At 47.2% G+C, this 23,380-nt stretch overlaps 1 protein-coding gene and 1 long non-coding RNA gene across 5 annotated transcripts in view; one reads left to right on the forward strand and one right to left on the reverse strand.

The window, feature by feature from the left end:
* The window catches only part of LOC101680967, a 31,593-nt gene extending 28,659 nt beyond the window's left edge, over positions 1-2,934 (reverse strand). The window contains exon 1 of the long non-coding RNA XR_199696.3: positions 2,596-2,934. This is a non-coding gene — a long non-coding RNA (uncharacterized LOC101680967). The remainder of the gene's footprint in view (positions 1-2,595) is intronic.
* On the forward strand, positions 852-22,873 carry LMO2 (LIM domain only 2). 4 transcript variants are annotated; one of them, XM_045066048.1, is made up of 4 exons: positions 852-1,100; positions 12,413-12,641; positions 16,741-16,956; positions 21,889-22,873. In XM_045066048.1, exons 2-4 carry the CDS (start codon positions 12,601-12,603, stop codon positions 22,106-22,108), a joined length of 477 nt encoding a protein of 158 aa, XP_044921983.1. In that variant the 5' UTR covers positions 852-1,100; positions 12,413-12,600; the 3' UTR covers positions 22,109-22,873. The 4 variants fall into 4 exon arrangements, with proteins under 4 accessions (XP_044921983.1, XP_004756016.2, XP_044921984.1 ...); XM_004755959.3 differs by lacking the exon at positions 852-1,100 and adding an exon at positions 11,498-11,655; XM_045066049.1 differs by lacking the exon at positions 852-1,100 and adding an exon at positions 12,006-12,149.
* Positions 22,874-23,380: the final 507 nt, after the last annotated feature.

Raw genomic sequence — 23,380 nt, forward strand, 5'->3', positions numbered from 1 at the left:
AGAAATTTTGGAAACACTGACATGGTGGGTAAGAGTGAGAGTATGGAGTCCAAAGACCTACGTTCCGATCCCATTTCCTGCCCTTCTGTAGTTGTGTGACCCCGAGCTAGGTATTGAACTTCTCTGACCTTCAGTTTCCTTACCTATAAAATGAGATACTTCTACCACTGATCTCAGAAGGTTGTTCTTAGGTTTAAATAAGATAAAACATATCAAATGCCTGGCACATAATACATGCTCAATAAGAGGTAGTTATCATTGGCAGCAGCAGGCCCATCTATCCATAACTGTAATCTTCTGTCTGAATTACTCAAAAGACAAATCCCACAAAAGCTACTTACTATGTAATTAATACAGCCTCTGAGTAGATTTCCACCTAATGAAACACTTCCTCTTGAAAAATGAATTCTCTAAAGACCTTCTTCTGAGCAAGAATGCCAGGGTCCAATGACTAAGTGTCCTAGGGCCCTCTCGTTTCAGCAGGATTAAGGCTTGGAAGGGCTTTGGCCTCTTTTCCTCCCCTATCAGCTGGGAGCCTGGCTACTTGCCCTTTCTAATTTAGACATGGGGGGAGGATTTCTGTGACCCAAAGTGATGTGAGGTTTGCAAAGTATGAGACCCAGGCAGAACCCGCGTCATGTCCCACTGGCGGGAGCACCCAACTTGAAAAGCCGCACAGTTCCTGAGACACAAGCCGCCCCACCCCCCACCCCGCACGTTGGGAGAAGCTGGCCACTCCTTCCCACTTACAGGCTGAGCTGGTTTATAACGGAGAAAAACAAGTTCGGCAGGAAGCAGCCTTTTCAAGCAGTGAAGAAACCGTTAGAATCCATCCCTTTGTCCTTATGCCCACCCAGTCACACTATCAAGGACACACAGCTATCAGAGGGCCCTGGGGACATTTGTCCCTACTTTATCAAGGACCCGTGCAAACCTTTCTCTAACGGACGATAAAGACTTCTCCTCCCCACCCTGCCTCCCTCCATTCTGCTTCTAGCTCCCTTCCAGAGGGTTCCTGTCATTTTCTTTCAGGAACAACAGTTCTGAGAAGGAGATATATTTCAACCAGGATTGATGTAACTGGCGGAGAGGCAGGCAAGGTGAGTTTCATTCATTCACTTGTTCATGCGTTCATTCTTAAGTGAATTCTTAAAACTATTTAAGGTCTTGAGTGTTTCAAAGAAAACTGACTTGGTTTTCACATTTTCTGATTCTAAGGAGGGACCACCTTGTGAAGGACACTGACCCTTCTTAGAGTACATGTTTACTGGGTGCTTACTACGTGCGGGATACTAAGTGAGGCTCTTGGATTCAATTCTGAGCAGAAGGTGCTTGGTGTCTTTGTGGGGAGCCGGACTGTACCTTAACGATCAATCCCCAAATGTGGAATTACAAGTTGCAATCCAGACTGCGAGTGAAATCAGACAGGGGATGGGAGGGGTCCTCATCTAGTCATGGCGGGTGGGGGCAGGGGGTTCCTGGAAGAAGTAATGTTTGAGCTGAGAGTGTGTATAATAATTCTCTAGATTTTGCTATTGCCCTCCGCGTGGGTGTTTTCAGGGTTAAAAAGAAGCCTCCAGGCCTGAAAAACTTGCTGCTGTCCCATGCCATTCCTGTTTCCAAAACCAAGTCACGATGGCTTGGCCCTTGTGAAGGTTAGAATGGAAATGACTTTTTGGAAGAATAGAGAACCAGGACCTACTTCAAGATTCAGTTCCCTTTGCAAAAGTTGCCAGATAAAAGATATTTCCAGATGGAGGGCCACGTAGGAAATACAGATGGAATATTTTTTAATAGCTCTTCCTTTGCAAGATATGACCCAAGGCGGCCTTCTGCAGCATGATGGGAAGTATTGTAGCCCGAAAGCTTGAGACGAGCTGAGTTGGCCTCCAAGCAGCCCCCGGGGCCTTTGGAAAGGGTCTGAAGGAACTTTAAAGATGCTTTGCTTACACAAGACACCACCCCGCTCTCCTGCCAACGCCCCCCACCAAAGTGGAGCCCATGCCTGTTGTATTCTAACTGATGGATTCTCAGAGGAGAGGGCAGATAGATATCTATACGAGCATTGAGTTCCTTTAAAGATGTGGTTTTACCAAAACAACAAACTGCATCCTTTTCCCCGTTTCCTTGGAGCCAAGTGGGCTCCTGCAAAGAAAGTCACTGGGAAGGCAGGGACCAGCACCACTGACAGAGACCTAAGTGGGCAGGGAGGGCCACCGGGGCACCTGAAGTCTGTCTTAGGATACACGAGACTGGCTTCACCATAACATTGGGGTTAAATGGACCCACAGATAAGGCCAAGAAGGTTGTGAGCTTCAGGAAACAATAGGTAAAATCCCGCATGTTAGCCCAGATGGGCGCCCAAAATGGCCTTGAACTCTGACCAGTGTTTTTGGTGGTAAAATCGACATACCATAAAATTTAGCATTTTAATCATTCTCAAGGGCATAGTTCGGTGGCCGGAAGCACGTTCCTATTGTGCAACCAACTCCAGCAGTCATCTCTGGGGCTTTTTTAAAATCTTCCCAAACCAAAGCACTGTACCTATTGAAAATCTTTCTTCCTCCCCCCAGCCCCTGGCAACCACCCTTCTACCTTCCGTCTCTATGAATCCGATGACTCTAGATGCCACATGTGAGTGGGATCCTACGGTCTTTGTCCTTTTGTGACTGGTTTCTTGTACTTAGCAGAACGTCTTCAAGGCTCATGGAGGTTGTAGTCTGTGTCCGGATTTTTTCTCTTTTGAGGTGGACTAATATTTCCTTGGGCACCCATGCCCTTTATTTAAAATCCACTCATCTGTGGATGGACACTTGGGTTGCTTCCATCCTTTGGCTCTTGGGAATAACGCCACTATGAATGCAGACATACAAATATCTGTGTGACTTCCTCATTTCAATTTCGGGGGGAGTATATACCCAAAAGTGGAATTGCTGAGTCATTTGGCAATTCTGTTTTTAATTTTTGAGGAGCCTACGTATTGTGTCCCACAGGACCTGCAATGGCCATTTTCCTTTCCCACCAACAGTGCACACGGGTTCCAATTTCTCCACATCTTTCCAGACACTTGGTCTTTTCTGGTTTGGGATAAGAGTCGTCCTCTTATCCCAAAGGATGTGAGGTGTGAGGTGGTATCTCATTGTGGTTTTGATCTGTATTTCTCTAATGGTTAGTGAGGTTGCACATCTTTGCATGTGCTGATTGGCCATTCGTCTGTCTTCTTTGGGGAAATGACTCTTCAAGCCTTTGGCCTGTTACTGGGTTATTTGGTTTTTTTGTTGTTGAATTATAGAACATCTTTCTATATTCTGAATATTAACCTCTTATCAGCTATAAGGTTTGCAAATATTTTCTTCCATTCCACAGGTTGCCTTTTCACTCTCTTGGTAATGTCCTTTGCGGTACATAGGTTTTTAGCTTTGACCTGGCCCAACCTATTTCTAATTTAACAATTAAATTAGTTGGAAATCAAATATGACACCTGTGCTTTTGGTGTCATGTTTAAAAACTCATTGCCAAATCCAATGTCATGTAGATTCTCCCCTAGGTTTTCTTCTAAGAGTTTTATAGCTTTAGTTACCTAGTTTTTAAGAGGTCTGTGACTGACAAAGCATGGGCCATCCTCAGTATTGATTCTGGGGAGACTTCTGTTTCCAATGTAAACACCCTCACACCTTCCTCAATGTCCACCTGAATCTAGGAATTGGGAAATTGATTAACATGGATGTGATATTGGAAGGCTTTAATTCAAAAGGAATTATTGAGTATCTCCAAATTTCTATCAGTACCCTAGAAGCTGATGAAAATGAAAATCATGGCATCTCTACTCTTGAGGTGGCCAGACACTGGACACACATGAAGTCACTGCTCTGCAAGGTCGAGTCTGACAGCGCCTTGATCCGGCCCCAGAGCCAAGAGCCATGAGAACTCGAGATGGGAGGGGCCACCATGAGTTTCAGGCAACAGAGAGAACTCCAGGGTAAAGATGTAGCTTGAGCTGGGTCCAGAGTGATGGACCCAACAGGAAGAGCCAGAGAAGACTAGGGATGTGGTAATGACTGCCATTGACTGAACACTGACCGTGTGCCAGGCACAGGCCTGCTGGACACATCATCTCCATTACTCCTTCGAACCCTAGATTTATCATCATCTCTATTTTATTGTTGCAAGTGCTGAAGCTTAGAGATTTGCCTCAGATTAATTACCCAGGTAGTAAGTTGGGAAGCAGAGGCTGGAAACGAAGTTTATTTCTCTCCAAAGCCTTTATTCTTTACCACTCTACTATTCAAGTACCAAAGTTTGGAATCACAGACCAAGCAGACATCACAGAGAGAGAGAACAGGATAAGATGGGACATAAAAATGGGTACAGGCAGGGTGTTTGAGATCAAGGAGGAACAGCCTGGCTGGGTAGGAAAGTTCAGGTGCTACAGCTGTGGGATAGAAAGTTGAACTGATGGAGTAGGCAGGATCATAGGACCACACACCTCAATGGAAGCATGGAGAGCTTGGTCTTGACCTGCGAGAGGGACAGAACTGCAGCTTAACCTTCTAGTCCACCTCCTCCCTCTATAACAACGAGAACATTGGGGTCCCAAAAGTTTAGGCCCCTTTCCACAGTCAAAGGCAATTGGGAGCCATTGCAAATTCTTGAGCAGGGTGATGGCAATGAAAAAAACGGGATTTCCAGATGGGTTAATTTGGCAGTCTGATGGAAAGTCAGAATTGCCTTCCCCAGCCAGGCTTAGTGCTTTCAGCTAAACTTAGTTCCAGAAAACACAGCTTCCCCAGAAGCAGCCTCAGCTCTCCTTCTGGTGGAAAGCCTGTCTAGATGAAAGGCCTCAGACCAGAGACCCCCAGCTCTGAAGAGCTAGTGGCCAATGCAGGCTCCTGATGCCGTCTCTTCACGCTGTTTTCCTGTGCCTGCAGCTGAGCCAGGTCTCTGTAAGCTTCACCCACCTGTTCCATGGCAGGGTCACCAGAGCAGGTAAGATAAGGCAAGGGATCCCGGGGCACAGAGGCTGACCCCACCCTGCTTGAGCTGAGCCCATATTCTACCTAATGTCATCTACCTATGTTCAGCCAAGAAAGCCCTGCCCCGCTTGACTATCCTCCTCTGAGGTTCTCTTTGCTTAATTAATTCTAATAATAGCTACCATCCATTGAGCACTATGCTAAGCATTTGACGTACAAGATCTCATTTTATCCCTACAACCCCATGATGAAGATATAATTAGCCCCATTTTATACGTGATGGAACCGAGGCTCAGAGCTGTCAAGTAATTTGCCTAAAACCACATAGCTAAAAAAGCCAGGACTAAAACCTAAGTCTGTCCATCTCCAAAGTCTGTGTCTTTTCTCCTGTAATTATCTGCTTCCTACACTTTGGTTCACTGTGGCCACGTCTCCTCGTGGGCAGGGGCCCCGCAGTAGAGAAGCCAGCTTCAAAGAGTGTCCTTGCTTCCTGACTACTCCCATCTGAGGGTCCCTAGAAGCCAGGAGCCTGACCTCTTTCCCAAACCAACTTTGGGGCGCAAATCTGAATGGTATCCGAGACCTTATCTTCTCCTAAAAGTGATGCTCAAGGAAGACAAAATTTTCAACATTTCCCCAGAGAGCATGGTGCAAGCGTGCTTTGGCCGGAAGGGAAGCGGGGTGACCATTTGTACATTCATTCACTCAGTGAATATTTATCAAGGGCCTCCCATGTGCTGGGCCCATTCTAGGTGCTGAAGACACAACCGGGAACAAGTCGTAAAGAATTTCTATCTTCGCAGAGTTTACATCCTAGCTGGGAAGAAAGGCCAAAACAAAACACATAAGAATCTACAAATGTATATGTAGTGAAGTGGAGGTAATGATGATTCCAGGAAGAAAAATAAAGCAGCTCAGAGGATGAAGAATGATGAGAAGTGGAATTTTTAAAGGCTCTTAAGAGGATAAAACATTTGAACGGAGACCTGAATGAAGTACATGGGAGCCATGGGATAATCCAGAGGAAGAACATCACAGGCAGAGGAAAAAAGCAAGTACAAAAGCCCTCCAAAAGGAATTGTCTTGGTTAGTTTTAAGGAATAGAAAAAAAAAAAAGTTAGTGTGGCTCGAGCCCAGAGTGGGAGGGAGATGTGCGGTCACAGGAGAAGTGGGGACCAGACTGTATAAGGCTTTCTAGACCCCAGGAACGAGTTTGGATTTCAAACGTGCCACGTGCTAGGCCCTGCCCTGTGTCACTCAGGTGCCCCCCCCCCAGCTACAGAGAGGAGACAGCTTGTACAACCCAAGAGCACAAGGACGGCTCAGAAAGTCCGCTCACCCAGCTCTGACTCCCTGCTTTCACTTGGAGCAGCAATTAAGGTCAAGGTCCAGTACCCAAGGTGGGGGAGGGTTTGTTGGTGGCAGAGGTGAAAGAAAGAGCCGTTGACTCTAGGTCTCATTTGCCTTGCCCCTCAAAGGTCCTGAATTATCAATGGGTGTTCAAATATTATATAGCTGGCATCTGTCTGTATGAGGAAAATCTTCCTTGGAAGCTTACTATGTGCCAGTCTCCTTTCCAAGCACTTTATGTGTTTCATTCCTCAGGATCATCATAAGGGCGCCATGGGATGGGGACTCTGAATTGCCCACAGATGTAGCAACCAAGGTCCAGAGAGGTGGGGCAGCACGTCAAAGGTTCACAAAAATGGTGCTGCTGAGGTTGGCGCAGGGACAGGCGGAGCCCTCTAGGGAGGCTCCTTTGAACCCCTGCCGCTCCCCAGAGCAAGCCAAGGAATCACATTGTTGAGGTCCCTTCCTCTAGAACATGCTAGGAGCTTACGTCTGCCAAGACTTTGCTGTGGAATTGTGACATGGGAGGGCAATGATTCAGCACTGGATTGTGCCTCTCGTCTTAGCTATAAAAGCCAGTCTAGAAGTTGTTGGAAAGGGGGAAATCGGCTAGATACAATCAGGGATGCAGCTGAGGTAGGCAATGTAGTAGAGAAGCAATGAAGCTGTCAGCAGCTTGTCCAGAACCTAAATGGGCACAGTCCCGCATTGCTGGCTGAAGGATGGGGGTCCCCCAAGCCTGGGGCGGGTTGATGTCTTACACACACTTGAGCTTTTCCCGCAGCTTCTGGTCTCAGCATTCTTCAGTGGCTGTCTTGATGAGCTGGGAGACCAGCTAGTTGTTTCCTGATACAGTGCCTGTAATGTCTGAAAGATGGGGGTGAAGACAATAGCCGCCATTTCTGGGTATTTACTGTGCAACATCATTGTGCAAAGCATTTTCCCACACATGACGCTGTTGAATCCTCTCGAAACTCTCGTGAGGTGAACAGGCATGGCAGCCACCTCACCCTAGCGCTGGCCCCGCTGAGCATTACAACAGGCAGATTTTTGACATTCAACAGATATAGAAACTGAGGCTCAGAGAGGTGAAGTAACTTCCTTCAAATCACACAGCGAACAAACAGCAGAGCTGTGTCAAACACCTACATTCCCTCTCCTGAACCTCAGTTGAAATGGATTTTTTTTTTTTTTTTAGACTTTCTGGGGTTGTTTTCTACTAGGTAAGAAACCTGATTTATTTATCACTAAGATTACTGATTGGTCTAACATTCTGTGAAAACATATCCACCAGCTGAAATGTCCTGAAATGAGTTTGGGAGCCAGATGTCTGTGACAAAGGAATAGTTTAAAGACTTTTGCATGGGGACTGAAGCCATGTTAAGACAAATCTTTATTTCGGTTGCTATATGTGAATGTCATTGCTAACAGGCATGGGATACAAGTTAGCTTCTGACGATTGGGGAAAAGAAATAAAAGAAGTAAATTGTCATTCTTGGCATTTTTCCAATGACATTTGCATTTTCATTTCTATTAGAAGTCCATTTGAGCAAAGAAATGAAGCCTTAGTCACTGGAAACTGCTCTTCCCTAGAAAACAATTGTACATGTAGTAAGCAAAAAGAATAGAAAATGCCAACAGGAAAAAAGTCATCTACCCGAGGTCAGATTCATCATGTAGACTGCTTCGGCCTTCCTCCGACATTCATGTTCAATTTTAATTTAGAAATTAAAATTTCTAAATTTTAAGGTATTCAAGATTTGCAAGGAGTCGGGGTGGGGATGCAGAGATGGAATTAAATTGCAATCCCGCCGGCTAGGGTTCAAGTGCAGATTTTCCCAACTCTCAAGAACTATCGAATTGCCTCTTCTGCAGAAGGCATGAGGTTTGCTATGGAAAGATACAATGAGGTCATGATTGCTTTAAAATTGTTCATAATAAAAACACGTTTTGAGATTTGATTCTAAATGTTAAGCTTAAATTTGAGCAATTTAATTGCCCGTTGAATAGAAATGAAATCCCACCGGTAAGCAGTTATTTCTTACAACCACTATGTGTGAAATTGAAATCTTAAGATACCATTTCAAATATTCACTTTCTCTAAGGAAGTCCTCCCCAAAGAGCTGTGAAAGATAAGAAACTGACCCAAAGTCATAGGCAGTAATCTCTCTTTCTTTACATACTGGGGTCAAACAGAAGCATATTATTAAAAGGAAAACTTTATGCTCCAAACTTCGTGGTTCAGAGGTCACTTCAAGGATATATTTATTTAACAGCTAACTTGAGTCCTGTACAAAACTGTAACAAGGAAGGTGGCAACTTGTCAGATTTAATAGAAGTAAACACGTGCAAACATATCATCTACTCACCAAGGTAGCGGACACGGAAATGGAAAATGCTTGTATGTTTAAGAACAATAAGAAGTGAGATGAGGGGACCCTGCTCCGTTTGCTTTTTTTCTTTTTTAAAGGTTTATTTATTTATTTATTTATTTGACAGAGGTCTCAGATCACAAGTAGGCAGACAGGCAGGCAGAGAGAGAGAGAGAGGAGGAAGCAGGCTCCTTGCTGAGCAGAGAGCCCAATGCGGGGCTCGATCCCAGGACCCTGAGATCATGACCTGAGCCAAAGGCAGAAGTTTTAACCCACTGTGCCACCCAGGTGCCCCATCTCTGTTTTCTTTAAAACAAAACAAAACAAACAAAACAAAATAAAGAACTGTTTTTAAATATGGGTGGGAAGTTCTTATTTTAAACCCCCATTTCACATCCAAATTGAATTTCAAGCTCTGTATTTATTTTTTAAGTTTTTAACTTATCTTTTATTGAAGTATAATTGACATACACCAATATATTAGTTTCAGGTGCAGAAGATGATTCAATATTTGGACATATTGCAAAAGATCACTATAATACGTCTAGTTAATATCCATCACCACGGTTGTACTTTTTTTTTCTTATAATGAGAACTTTTAAGATTTGCTCTCTTACCAATTTTCAAATATGCAATACAGTATGATTAATTACAGTCTCCACGCTGTACATCACAACCCCAGGACTTGTTTATTTTATAACGGGAAGTTTGTACCTTTGGACTACCTTTACCAATTTCGCCTACCCTTTTCCCTCCTCTTAGGCAACCACCAATCCGTTCTGTATCTAAGAGCTTGTTTTTCATTTTTTAGATTACACATCTAAGTGAGATCCTATGGAAGTTGTCCCTCTCTGACATTTACTTAGCATAATGCCCTCAAGCTTCACCCATGTTATCGAAGATGGCAAGATTTTTTTTATATAGCTGAATAATATTCCATTGCATGTGCGCGTGCATGTGTGTGTGTGTGTGTGTGCGCGCGCGCGCGCGCACTCATCCTCTTTATCCATTCATCCGCTGATAGGCGTTTAGTTTGCTTCCGTATCCGGCGATTGTAAAGAAGACAGCAATGAACACAGGGGTGCATATAATCTTTTCGAGTTAGTGTTTTCATTTTCTTTGGATAAATACCCAGAGGAATTGCTGAATTCAAGGACTTTTTAAACTCTCCCAGTGACGTCTTTGGCTATAACATAGCAGCTCCCTTTTATGTGCACTTAATGTATGTTGAGTGTTTTCCATGCATTTAATCTCCTGTTATCACTCCCACTGCCTTTTAAGTTTATGTGCCATGCTTTGCATGCTTTTACTCATTTAATTCTCACAACAACTGATGCGCTAGGTTCTGGTACCCTACTTTATAGATGAGGATTCAGGGAGTTTAAATCCTTGCTGTGAGCCCAGGTTCACACAGATGGGAAATGGTGGGTTAGACTGACTCCACACCAATTACCCAGTACTGTCTCCTCATATTAAGTAACTCTCCTAGGCTGTGCGAGCTGATAAGGACCCAAGTGAAAGCCAGTTAGTCCTTGGCATTTAACTACGACACTGACTGGCTCGACATAGGCAAACTGCTAATCAGGACCTTTTGGTTAATTTTCATTTCTGTTTATAGAGGGGTAAGTTACATATCTATCACATAATTTAGGATTGCCTAAAATGTCTAGGGTTTTGTTTTGTTTTGTTTTGTTTCTTGTTTGTTTGTTTTGGTTAAAAACAAAGGTCTGATCTGGATATCTTTTTACATACTGAAGGCCTTGAACTTCCTTGGTCACACATGTGTGTACACACGCACTCTCTCTTTTATAATTTTAATTATACCCATTAGGGATCCGACCTTGGACACAGGAAGACAAGAAAATGACAAAAGCATGCAGGCAATAGTAAATTCTGGTTTTCATTTGTAAAGAGTCAGGGAGGATTGGCTCTGAACAGAGAAAATGAAGTGATCAGCCACCAGCACTTCGCGGTAAACTCCAAGTCCTTCAATGTCCTCTTTAAAATGGGAATAAAGGGGCGCCTGAGTGGCTCAGTGGGTTAAGCCTCTGCCTTCAGCTCCTGTCATGATCTCAGGGTCCTGGGATCCCGCCCTGCATCAGGCTCTCTGTTCAGCAGGGAGCCTGCTTCCCCCCCTCTCTCTGCCTGCCTTTCTGCCTACTTGTGATCTCTCTCTCTCTCTGTCAAATTAAACAAACAAACAAACAAATAAATAAATTTTATAAATAAATAAATAAATAAAATGGGAATAAAATGTCTATGACCATGATCCAGACTATTTACGTGCAACTATGGATTCTGAAAGCCCTTGGTAATTTCCTCTTTGCTTGCAAACTTGTAACTGGCATCCTGCCCAAATAGACCTTTAGTGATAATTTCTGAAGACAATAATTTCTGAACACAGTAATTTTCAAGGAACTCTGATGACACCCAAAGTTTTTCTGTACAGGCTATTAGCCTCCTAGACTTTGCCGTTGTGGCTGGAGAGGAAGCCTGAACACCAAAATCAAGTCTGGCTTCTTTCTTTCCCAGACCCAGGGCAAAATAGCCTCCCAAGTATTGCTGTTGACCGTTGGAAAGGCGCTTTCTCTGCGCGGAGTATTACTGGCACTTTCCATGGGGGCACTTCCACCGCAGGAGTCCGATTTGTGAAAGATGCTGAGGGATGGAATTCTGCCGCCAGCAGATGGAGAGGAGACTCAGGGCCGCGTGGTCCCTCCCAACCCCCCCCCCACTTCCCCACCCCCCGGGATTAGCTGCCCCCGGCTCTGCTCAGGCGTACCCAGCCCGTGCGGTCCCCGCTCGCACAGCACCAGCCGCCTCTCTCGAGCGCGGACGCAGTCACAAGCCGGCCGCCAGCAGAGCCGCGCTGTCCCGGGCACCCCCGCGTGCTGTATCCGCGGACCTGGGACCTCGAACCCCGGACGGCCGCGAAAGCCACCCGGAACGCGTGCATTTCTGTATGTGCTTATTCCACGTTCTTGTCTTGTCTTTCTTCCGTGAGCGGCCTGCTGGTTACTTTCAGGCTTAGTTAACCAAAAGGGAAACGCCGAAGAGGGGAAGCCCTAAAAAATGATTTAGACGCAACCCAGCCGCCCCCCCGAAGGAGCCGTGTTCACTGAGCGACTCCCCCCGCCCCCGACGCTGGCCCCTTTAAGAAGCCAAGTCGGTCCTGATGCTGCTGTTTGTATTGCTAATCCCCAGGAGCCCCGTTTAAAAAAGGGGGGGGGGCGACCGGGCAGCTGTCTCTTTAAATGTGATTTCCTTCTATTGTATTTGAATCGTGATCAGGAAAAAGGAAATGAAACCAGAGACAGAGGGAAGCTGAGCGAAAATAGACCTTCCCGAGAGAGGAGGGAGCCCGGGGACAGAGGCACGGTCCCCTCCCCGCCCCCAGGCCGCCGCCCCCTCCCTGCCCTCGGCGGCGAGCTGCGCGCCGCGACCCGGGTCGAAGGTGCGAGGGACTCGGGGCGGCCGGGCGGGCGCGCACGATCCCCGCGGGCGGCGCGGAGCCGGTGACAGCGCGCGAGCCGAGCCGGACCTGGCGGCGGCGGCGGTGGCGGCGGCGGCGGCGGCGGCGGGACCGGGATGGAAGGTTAAGTCCTGAGCAGCAGCAGCAGCTGCAGCCGCCGGGGCCAGGCTGCGCGCCCCGGTCCCCGCCTCGGCCGCGGCGCGCCGGCAGCCCGGTGATTCGCTCTCTCTCTTTGGCGTTTGAAGGGAGCGCGGTGACTGTCCTTGAGCGCGGAGGGGCGAGCTCGCCGCCGGAGCGCCGGAGCAAGAGGAGGCGCAGGAGCGGCGGTGGCGGCGGCGCCCGAGCATCCGAGGGGGTCCGAGCCCCGGCAGCCGGCCAGCCCCGCGCCACAAAGGGAGCGCCCCCGCCTCCTGGCACGCCACCTCCCTCCCCAATGTCCTCAGCCATCGAGAGGAAGAGCCTGGACCCGTCTGAGTAAGTGTGGCTCCCCTGCCCCTGCCACCCACGGAGACCACGGCCTCCCGCCCTGGGGCTGCAGGGTAGCGCCGGCGGCGGGCGACAAGGCTCCAGGTGCACGCCCGCAGCGTGCCCTTGGCTCCCTCTGCCTTGCGCGGGGCTCCCCCCTTACTCGCGGGTGGCTCTGGGGACTGTGGGAGAGGGGTAGGCACCCCGCGGCAGGGAGAGGGGTTCGGCCTGGCACCTCTGCGGGCCCCTACCGGCTACCTGGGACGTACCTCAAAGCCACCGCGGGCCAGAAAGTTTACACGGGAACAGGCACAGGGGGGAGCTCGGAGGCGCGCAGGTGCAGTCCCGAGAGCGTTCTGGGCTTGGTTCTGCTCCCTTCTCACCTCTCGCTTCCTCGGTCCCCATTCTCTTTGTCCACTTGATCCTGGAAGGGGGGACATTCCAAGTGGAGGCCTCCCGAGTCCCCTACGGCCCCCTTAGCGGTGCGCAGGTGGAGCGGCAGCCAGCAGCGCCTGGGATGGGCGGGTGAGGGGGTCCGAGCGTCCACCTAGGAGCTCTCCCTGGCCTCCAGAGACTTTCGAGCTCCTAAATCCGGAGTTAATTTGGGGTCCACTGATGGGGGCCTGTGAACCTCAAAAGTTAGTGCATCATTTTGTGTATAGGTGAATTCTGGGGGAGCAGTGGCCCATAGCATTTATCACAGTCTCAAAGGGGTTTGGGGTCAGGGAACGAGAGCTCTAATGAACATTTGCCGCATGTCTCTTCTGAGCTTTGTTGGTTTGGAATGTTCCCCTGTTCCCAACCTATACCTCCAATCCATTCTTTAGCTTTAACAAGGGGAGAAAGGGTTGTTTAAGATATCATTTTCCCGTCAGCGCAAATGCCCTTTTAAGATTCATTAGCTGTCTGGTATTGAGAATTTTTATTCCTTTGAAGTCCCCATCTAATCCTTTGAAGGGATTTGTTACACAGACCAAAGGAGCTGGTTAATGACTTGTCCATTTGTGCTTTTAAGAGGCATTTGTTTTCTCTTCTTTTCTTTTCCTGCTTTAAAGGAATTGTGCTTTCCTGATTGAAGTCTCTCCCTCCCCCAGTTCCAGCCATCTATGGTGTTTATATACCTGGGCTTTACCCTCAGTTACCAGCATAAACACTCAGCATGCTCTTATAAAATACAGGAAGTACCATGATCCGGTGAGAACATAAACATCACTCTTCAATCTTGAAGGCTCAGACCCCTGTTCTATAAGGGGCCAGGTCTGTTCTAAGGAAAAACACAGCTTCCTTCAACAAATGCTTGGGAGAAAAAGAACATTCATTTTTAAAATAATGTATCTCCTCAGACACAGGGTTTAAAGGGTGGTTTGCACACTTTTTTTATAAACCTAGAATTACAACTTCGCCCTCAGTTTTTAGAGCTTGGGCAAGACCCTAGTAATGCAAGAAGAGTGAACAGGATGTATTGGTGCCTAATGCCTTTTTGATCAGCAGAACTTAGTCACTAATCCTTTTATTAGGAGATAAATCTGGAGGTTTCAGTTCCCTGAAGGAGGTTTGCTCTTTTCAAAGTTTGTGCTTTTTCACTGAGGTTAGAAAATGGGAACATCCTAGCCTCAGAGTACAGCAGGCATTTGCTGAAGAATGCTCATCCTTCATTTCATCGTGTGCCCCATAAAGACGGGGTCTACCTGGAGATGGACAAGCTAGTTGGGAAATTACTGTAGCACCTCCCACTCCCTCCTTTTATTGGAAATTGTTGAGCAAGGATCCCAGAAATCCAGGCCAAAGTAATATTCAGGTATAAGATTCAGGGTAGGCTCCAGGAGAATATAAAATATTTGAGGGTGAATCTCACTCACTCATTACGTTGGAATATCCATGAAACATAATGTGATATTATCATTAATTACAGAAAGCTAGATAGAGCCAATATCTTATCCTGTCCTTTCCTATCTCATCTTGGACCATCACAATGGCTCTTTGCTTAACATTTCTACCGTAGTGGAACACTGTCCTCCCCGATGCCTCATTGTGTATTTACTTAAAGCCCACTTGGGTCATGACTACTGGCATCTCCTAGGTAGGGATACAAGTTTGCCTATAGGCATTTGCAAATGAAACATTTTACTTACTTACTTACTTACTTATCTGCAAATGAAACCTTTAGACAGAAAGCCAGCCAGAATTCTCGAGATAGAGATTTCCTCTACCACCTACCTATGAGTAACAAGAGCGGTTCATTTTAATTCCAGGCAATTTTGCACCAGCAAAGTGCAGATTCTCCTTTTTCACAGATGGTTGGCAGCATCGCCATCAGGCCATCGAGTGTGGTCAAGGTTGCATGAGTATTTCTGGAAGCCCGAAGTCAGACCGTGGGCCGTGGAAAGAGAAGACATGCGTTTCTTAGTTGACGCATGTGAAAATGCTGGGGATATTATTTTTCAGAAGGGAGAATGGAAGTACTTAGATGTAACCTGTGGAAACAAAGAAAAGCGAGTGAGGCTTCAGTGAATTTTTAAAACTATTTAAAGTCTAGAGTGTTTAAAAGAAAACTGACTTGGGTTTCACATTTTCTAATTCTAAGAAGGGATCATCTTATGAAGGACACTGACCCTTGGTCTACAAAGCGTGGACTTGGCTTCAGTATTCCTAAGTACTCAGGGAAGTGTGCACTTTCTAGAAAGAGGCACCTGAAATTGTCAATGTATGTGATCAACACGGATTACCTGTGTCTCATCTTCCCTCAGTATAATGGGTGCTGAGCTCTGTGGGGCCCAGGCCAGTCAGGACACAAGGTCACCTGGCAAGTCAGTTTCAGCTAGAAATAGGAGATAGATTTATACTCTCAAGATACAGAGAAGCAAAGTCCCTTGGGAAATCCCATGGTTGGAAGTGCTCCATTTTAAAAAACATAATGGATTTAAAAAAAAAAAAATTGTGTTTGAGTAAGATTCAAAAGAGCACTTATTTGTTCATTGTTACAAAGCAACAGGTATTAGATTTTTCCCATGTTCCATTTGGTGCGGGAATAGTTTCTTTCCACTCCCTTTTATTTTCTTCCGGCAAATAAAAATATTTATTTTAAAATGTAAAACAGTAGTATCCAGATCCCAGTGAAGCCAAGAGGACTGCAGATCCTATCTGACTTTTTAAACGAAGAAACACATCTCCCAGGCTCGCTATTAGCAATTGCCTGCATGGAGATTTCAGTCTGTTTAATTGCCTTCCACTTTCTTGAAAATAATCATTACCCCTTCCTCATTTTCTTTCCTAAATCAGCTTTGTCCAAATCGGTTTTGCTGTTGTAAATATTTTCACATGCAGAATGGTCTGCTTAGTGTCCCTTGTAAGTCTAACAATGGCCTTACTACCTGGGCTTTTTCTTCAAGGATTCACTCAGTAATAAGGATGGGATGTGGAATTTCTGTTTAAAAAATTTAAAATATATATATATATATATATATATATATATATATATATGATTTTAAAATAATAATAATGAGAATTCCTAATATATCCTGATGGAATTTTTATTTGGAACCAAGAAAACAACCTAAGATAATCTTTGATTAGTTTCTTCTTTCTTCCTCACTTCTGCTTTTCGTGCAGTTGGGAAGGGCTCGGGGTAGGATGGCACGGAGATTCAACAGGGAACTTGCAGAGTTTGAGCCCTCCGGGTAGTGGGCTCTGAAGCTGGCAATTCTTCTAGCCTGGAGTGCCTCCTGTAGGGCTCAGCAGGGCCCTTGAGTCTAGGCCTGGAAGGAGGAAAAGGAAGGAGAAATGGCAAGAGACTGAAGAAAGGGAGGGTGGAAAAAAGAAATAAAAACAAGAGAGGGCAGAGGGCAGAGGGCCCCGGAACGGTGCAGGGCTCGGGGACCGGGGTGCAGAGCCACTGGCATTTTTTTCCATAGCATCGAGGGTGGAAGGCCTCGCTCTCTCCTGTCCTGACCCAAGCTAGCTGGGCCCCTCTGCCATCTATCTGGCCTCTGGATATGTAGCCCCGTCCTTTCTCCTGTCTCCAAACTGAAACTGTCCTGTTCGGCCCAGAGCGATGGCTCACCCCTGGTGCCCATCCCAAGGTTATCCCTAACGCAGGTGTTCTTTCCAGGGAGCCAGTGGATGAGGTCCTGCAGATCCCCCCGTCCCTGCTGACATGTGGCGGGTGCCAGCAGAACATCGGGGACCGCTACTTCCTGAAGGCCATCGACCAGTACTGGCACGAGGACTGCCTCAGCTGTGACCTCTGCGGGTGCCGGCTGGGCGAGGTGGGGCGGCGCCTCTACTACAAGCTGGGCCGGAAGCTCTGCCGGAGGGACTATCTCAGGTACCCTCCCTCCACACCCCCAGGGGCCCTGAGCTGGGAGGGCAAGAGGCCATGGACAGCTGAGTCTCCGTCTAGCTCCCACGCTCCAGCCACCTGCCCAGATGTCCGGGCCAGAGGTTGGGTCTCAGCTGGCCTATGCAGAGAAGTCTTTGGCATCTCTTCCTGTTGGAGAGGCATAGTCGCAGGGACACATTCCTATGTCAAATACTAATTTTTTAGAAGTGAGACAATGATGAACATAAAATTCCCTACAGTAGTTCCTTTGAGGAGCACACCAGGGGAGGGGCCCGGGAGGGAATCACAGAGCTCTCCGCAGGAACCAGGAGGCTTGGGGTCGAACAGCTGGATGGTGGGTTCTTAGGGGTGCACTTAATGCTCCCCAATACATATATAGGTCATAAAAGATTCTTTTGTAGGTCTCTAATCTTACGTGATTTAAAAGCCCTGAGCTTTTGACTGTGACAGGGAGGGCAAAGGCTCTGAGATCAGCTGTTGGTTGAAGTCCTGGCACCACAGCTTTCTGACTGTGACCTGGGCCAAATTCCTTAGCGTTCCTCAGCCTTTATTTCTTCCCCTATAAAAATGGGGGTAATAGCAGCCCCTTCCTCCAGGGAGGAGGTGAGGATTCGGTAGGGTAATCCATGTGAACTGCTTGGCTTGGTGTGTGAATACCAGATAGATGTTAGCTGCCCTTGTAACTAATCCTCAGGACATTAAGTCTTTCCTGCCTAACGAACAGAAATGGAAGAGTGGAAGCAAAGGGGCGCCTGGGTGGCTCAGTGGGTTCAGCCTCTGCCTTCTGCTCTGGTCATGGTCCCAGGGTCCTGAGATCGAGCCCTGCATCAGGCTCTCTGCTCACTGGGGAGCCTGCATCCCCCTCTCTCTCTCTGCCTGCCTCTCTGCCTACTTGTGTTCTCTGTCAAATAAATAAATAAAATCTTAAAAAAAAAAAAAAAGAGTGGAAGGAAAAAATAGGAACACTACAACAAACACCCCGTGAGATAGGAGCAGAGGACATCTTCTGATGCTCTGGGTCATACTGTTGGCCAAGTGAATTTTCTGGCACTCAGTGAGTGCCTTTGCCCGGAATGTTCTAGCATTTCCAGTTTCATATTAGCTGCTGTGGAGGTAACTCTGTGCCCTCTACTGTCAGATCTGCTCAACTGTGTAGCTGTCAGTTTCTTGCCATCTTCCCGTGGCAAAGGGTCCGTGGAGCACGAAGCCCTAATGCATTAGGACCACCCAACCCGGAAGCCCGCCAGGCTACCTCTTCCTCCCAAACCTGCCCTCACAGCATTTTTACATGAAAAAAAAAAAAATGCAGGCAATTCCATGGGGAAGGAAGCTTATCTGTTTACCCAGAGATGGATAGAATACGCTTCCCCCCTCCCTAAATTCTCTGATAAAGCCCTTGCACATTTGGTGGTTCGGAGAAAATAAGTTGAGTTTTCAATGACTGTGATTAGAATTTTGGTCCATTTTTTTTATTAAGTTACAGGAAAATGGAACTGGGATAAATAGAGACCTGATTTTGCTGGCTACCAGTTTGCCAAGTCAGTGCAGAAAGCAGACGAGTCAATGATTCCCGTTGGGCCGCCTGACGACATGCCTGTCAAATCATTTGAATCTTATTAAATGAAGTGCAGATAGAGTCAGGTCAAAAGGAGCCCCGGCTTCTCCCTATCTCTATGGTTCTCTGTAACGTTCGAGAATAAACCCGGTGCCGCCTGGGCTTGTTCATCTTTTGCATTTTTAAAAAGAAGAGAAAAAAAATGTCTGGGAGAACCCAGTGTTAATTAACTTGTGTCTTGGTGACATGAAATAATTCTTCTCCCTGCTACATTCCTAGGCAACATGTTAATTAACTCTCTGTTAGTGCCGGCATTTCCAGCCATCCTTTAATATTTATATTATTGTTATTAAAATGGGCAGGAGAAAGCTTAAGACATTGACACCTCTTGACAGAGGAGAAAAACCTTTTTTTTTTTTTTTTTTTTTTTTTGCTTCAGGGATGGTCCTTTAGCCATGGACTTGCTTACCTGCATTCTTAATATATCTGGGAGCATCTTTTAAAAAGGCAAGAGTGAATAAATGGGGAGGTCCTGGGATGGGGTTCAGTCCTTCTTCCCTCCCGGGAGAACTTCTCCCCCTTCTGAGGATTGCCCATGGCTGACCCGCCTGTTACAGTCCTTTTCAGACATTTAGCCTCAAATATTCATGAGATCCCAGTGCAGAATCTAAACCCAGCTTCTGCTTGCTGCGGGTCGGTTGTGCTGCTGGGAACCTAGCGGTAGCTGCTCATGTCAATGCAGAGTCCCCAGATTATGTCAGACCCCTTTCCCACCTTTGTGTGCAGTGCACCCCCCCCCAAGTGGTTTTATTTGCAACACCCAACATCTGCATCTGATAGAGCCAAAGGGTACCCACTGCCCCCACACTGCCAGCGGATCTTAATACTGGCCGTTGACCAATGACTGGCATTGCAGGAACCTTGCAACCTTGCCTGGAGCCAGGCGGACTCCGAGACGTAACTTAGACCCTGGAGTCCCTGTGCCATCCTCCGGGCGCTCCTCTCTGATGGCCTTTGCTGGAGACTGCAAATTGGCTTGCCTTCCTTCCCTCCTATCCAACCTCCCTTGCCTCTCACCGGCTTCCCCTGAGAATGATTCCTTAATAATTCCTCTCTTCGGGGTCTGCTTCCGGGATACCCAGCCCAAGGCACCAGTTCTTGGTGCCGGAGGTGAAGGCTCAAATTAGATCTTCAGTCTGGCTTATTTTTCCTATTAGTAGAATCTTAGGCTACGAAGGCTGGAAAGGGCTGCAGAGGCCTTTTCTTCCAGTTTCTGTGCTCTACAGCTTACGACACAGACATCAGAAGAGAAGATGTCCTTTGCTCCGGGGCACCTGGCTCGTTAGAGGGACCTGAACCAGCCTCCCAAATATGAGTCCTTTGTCCTTCCCCTCATTAACTGCCTGATGTGCACTGTAATTTACCCCCAACTTTCCTTTAATAAATGCTCTCCTTCCTTAAGGGTCACACACCCCACGTGTTGGCTTCAAGCCACGCACACTGTTTTGTTGGGTCGTTTATCCTTGCTCAGTCCCAAACTCAACTTACTGAACAGTCAGGCTTTCCACTCTGTGACCTCCAAGGTGGCAGCTTCCTACAGCTCCACCATCTGCTATGCTGGGAGAAAATGTTCTCCCCTCCCCCCCCCAATGAGTTTGTCCCCCAGGTGGTGCCTCAAAAAAAATGCTCAGAGATCCTCAGATGCAAAGCGGAATTCGGAGGGAAATTAACCGGCCCAGGCTCCCACCACCAGCCCTTTACTCACAGACCGAATCTTCCTGCTTCCATTAATTCTGCCCAAATGTTTCCAAATGTGTCAATTGCCTGTCTTCCCTCCAGCCTCTCAGAATGTTCCCATCCATTCTCTGCTATCCTGAGGTGACTAAGAACGTCTGATAAGAAGCAGCATTAACCTAAGACAGTCCTAAAAGTTGGAGGTGGAAGAGGCGCGTTATCAGGCACGTGTGAAAATGCTTTCCTGTAGCAGGAAGGCGCCTTTTGAGTACCCCGACCTGGGCTTAAAACAGTCATTGCGGGCTTCGCCTTTGATGGTCGATGCTTTGACAGTGCTCCCATGATCCTTCTCGTAGCCCAGTGAGGCAGATGCTGGATCACTGCCACTTTAGAAGCTCAGAGGGACCCGAGGTCCCACTACGCTCACCCTGCCCTCAGGGCTGGTCCTGGATACGTGCGATTCAAAACTCACGTGGAGGGGCACCTGAGTGGCTCAGTGGTTAAAGCCTCTGCCTTTGGCTCAGGTCATAATCCCAGGGTCCAGGGATCGAGCCCTGCATCAGGCTCTCTGCTCAGCAGGGAGCCTGCTTCCCCCTCTGTCTCTGCCTGCCTCTCTGCCTACTTGTGATCTGTCTGTCAAATAAATTTAAAAAAATCTTTAAGAACCTTGAAGTTTAAAAAAAAAAAAAAAAAAACTCACGTGGAAGGGCTCCTGACCACACTGGCCTCTCCCCCAGAGTGTCTCAACCGGGAGGCCTGAGAAGGTACATTTCTAGCAAGTCCCAGGTGAGGCAAATCTGCTGGTCCCGGGAGCGCAGCTTGAGAACGAGCCACTGCCCTGGGTTCCACCGTGTCGCCTCTCCTACCTTGACAGTGAATATTTGCTTGAAATAAGTGACTGACCATGACTTAGGGGAGTCTCGATTTTGGTATCAGAACAGAAGTTTCTCCAGAGATTCATGCCACTGGGGCAGCCAAGGACCTTGCAGCAAGCTCTTCTGTTCAGTGTGGAAAAAGGCCGTTGGTCTCTCAGATCTGCACCGAGTATCTCCTGTTGAATTCCCTCTGTCTCCTGGAAGCTGGGGCCCCAGAGAACAGTCATACGGAGGCGGCCATCTTAGCTTCGGGAGGAGACGCAGACCAGCCCTCTCCACGGGTGGGATCAGTAGTTGTTGCCATGAGAGAATCCGGGAACCCCAGAAAGATGCCCATTTCACTGCATTCCTGCTCGGTTCCTCCTCAGACGGCCCCCAGAGATGTACTCCAGCTCTCCTTCTAAATGGAAGTTCCCCCGGGAGGGGACACACAGTACATGCCTCACCTCTTAATTCAAATCACTTCAGCTAAGGCTCTTCCCCACAGACAAGGAGCCCCAGGGCAGCCTAGAGCAAGGAAAGCTAAGAAAAGGGGCAGGTTATGCCAAACACAGATGCCCACGGGTTGCAGCCTCCTCCTGGAGAACCCCCTTCCCTTTGGGAAAGACCCCGCGAGCTTCCTCAGACCCGCCTCTGCCTGGTTTCCTGACAGGTTGGACGTGAGCCTCCCGTATGGAACCCATCCTCAAGTCCTTTCTGCCAGTTTTGTGTCTGCCAATGTCTTCTTAGCTTTTCTTTCTGTTTTACCCCCAGGCTTTTTGGCCAAGACGGTCTCTGCGCATCCTGTGACAAGCGGATCCGTGCCTACGAGATGACAATGCGGGTGAAAGACAAAGTGTATCACCTGGAATGTTTCAAATGTGCCGCCTGTCAGAAGCACTTCTGTGTGGGCGACAGATACCTCCTCATCAACTCCGACATAGTGTGCGAGCAGGACATCTACGAGTGGACTAAGATCAATGGAATGATCTAGGCCAGAGTCCCCCAGCCTCTCTGGGTGGCGTGTTTCACTGAAGTCACTGTCTCCATGGGGTCTTCACTCTTGGGCACTCTGGGGATTTGAGGGTGGGATGAGGCATTTCTTAGGGGCTGGTGGATCTTCTGTGGGCACCATGACACAACATCCAAGTAACATAATACAAGGGACAAGGCTTAAATCTGACAAAATGAGCAGCCTTTAGGGAGAACTTATGGACAATGGCCACAGCCCCTCCATAGGAACTGACACAATTAGTGAAGGAAAGGAGCATCCGGGAACAGGCAGGCACATGCTATCATCCTAGAACCTCACAGCTACAGAAAGGGACTTGTGTAAAGACCTGTTAGGACCTTGACCCTTGAAAACTAGAGATGTGCAATTGATTTCTTTTCTTCCTGGCTTTTATGACAACCCTGCTCTAATCACTGTCCTCCACACAAGGCAAGGACAGAGAAGAGAGTGACCACCTCCCCAAGGCCTTCAGCTTTGGATCCCAGGGAAACTGCATGGAGACACATTTCAGTTGAGAATGGAAATGGCAACTTTTAACCAAACAATTATTTAAAGCAATGCTAATGAATCACTGTTTTTAGACACTCTGGTTTGGAGGTGAGGTGTTCCACAGATTGTTTCTATACAAATGTAAATCTAAAAGCAAAAGTTGTTCAACTATTTTATTATCTTAGATTATATCAAAGTATTTGTTGTGTGTAGTTAAAAAAAAAACTGCGGACAATAAAAATGACAGACTGAAATGAAGTGCTATTTACTTGATTATGAGTCATAATTTGGGATGGCAGGAAAATAGCTTTTCATACTACAAAGGAGAAGTAAATAAGCAATTCACTTTTAGGTCAAATAAAAACTGCCATTTATTGCTAGGGTTTAGACAAGGCAGGCACGTTTCTGTATTACTAGCAATTATATAACAGGTCATCATGGAGCTCAGAGGGATGTAGAATAATTAAATTGTTATTGTAAAATGTGCATTTCACTTCATTGTATAGAACGAATGGAAGGCAAGATCATTGCCTTTGGGAAACCTGTAACCTAGAAAGGACACAAATACATAAAACAGATTCCCTTTGGGAGAGAAGGTAATTACCTAGCTTGAAATGTGGCAAAGATGCTGAGCTTGACACTTCGATTTTCCAAGACGTGTGTCTCAGGGTATTTTATGACAAGTGGTTAAGAGGACCTTACTTTGAGGATTTAAAGCAGGCCATCTTGGTTGGTGCCTTCGCCTTCCACCCTATTTAGGGCCCC

Source organism: Mustela putorius, unplaced genomic scaffold (genome assembly GCF_011764305.1).
Source record: "Mustela putorius furo isolate JIRA1106 unplaced genomic scaffold, ASM1176430v1.1 tig00003859_pilon_pilon_pilon, whole genome shotgun sequence".
NCBI classification, from domain to species: domain Eukaryota; kingdom Metazoa; phylum Chordata; class Mammalia; order Carnivora; family Mustelidae; genus Mustela; species Mustela putorius.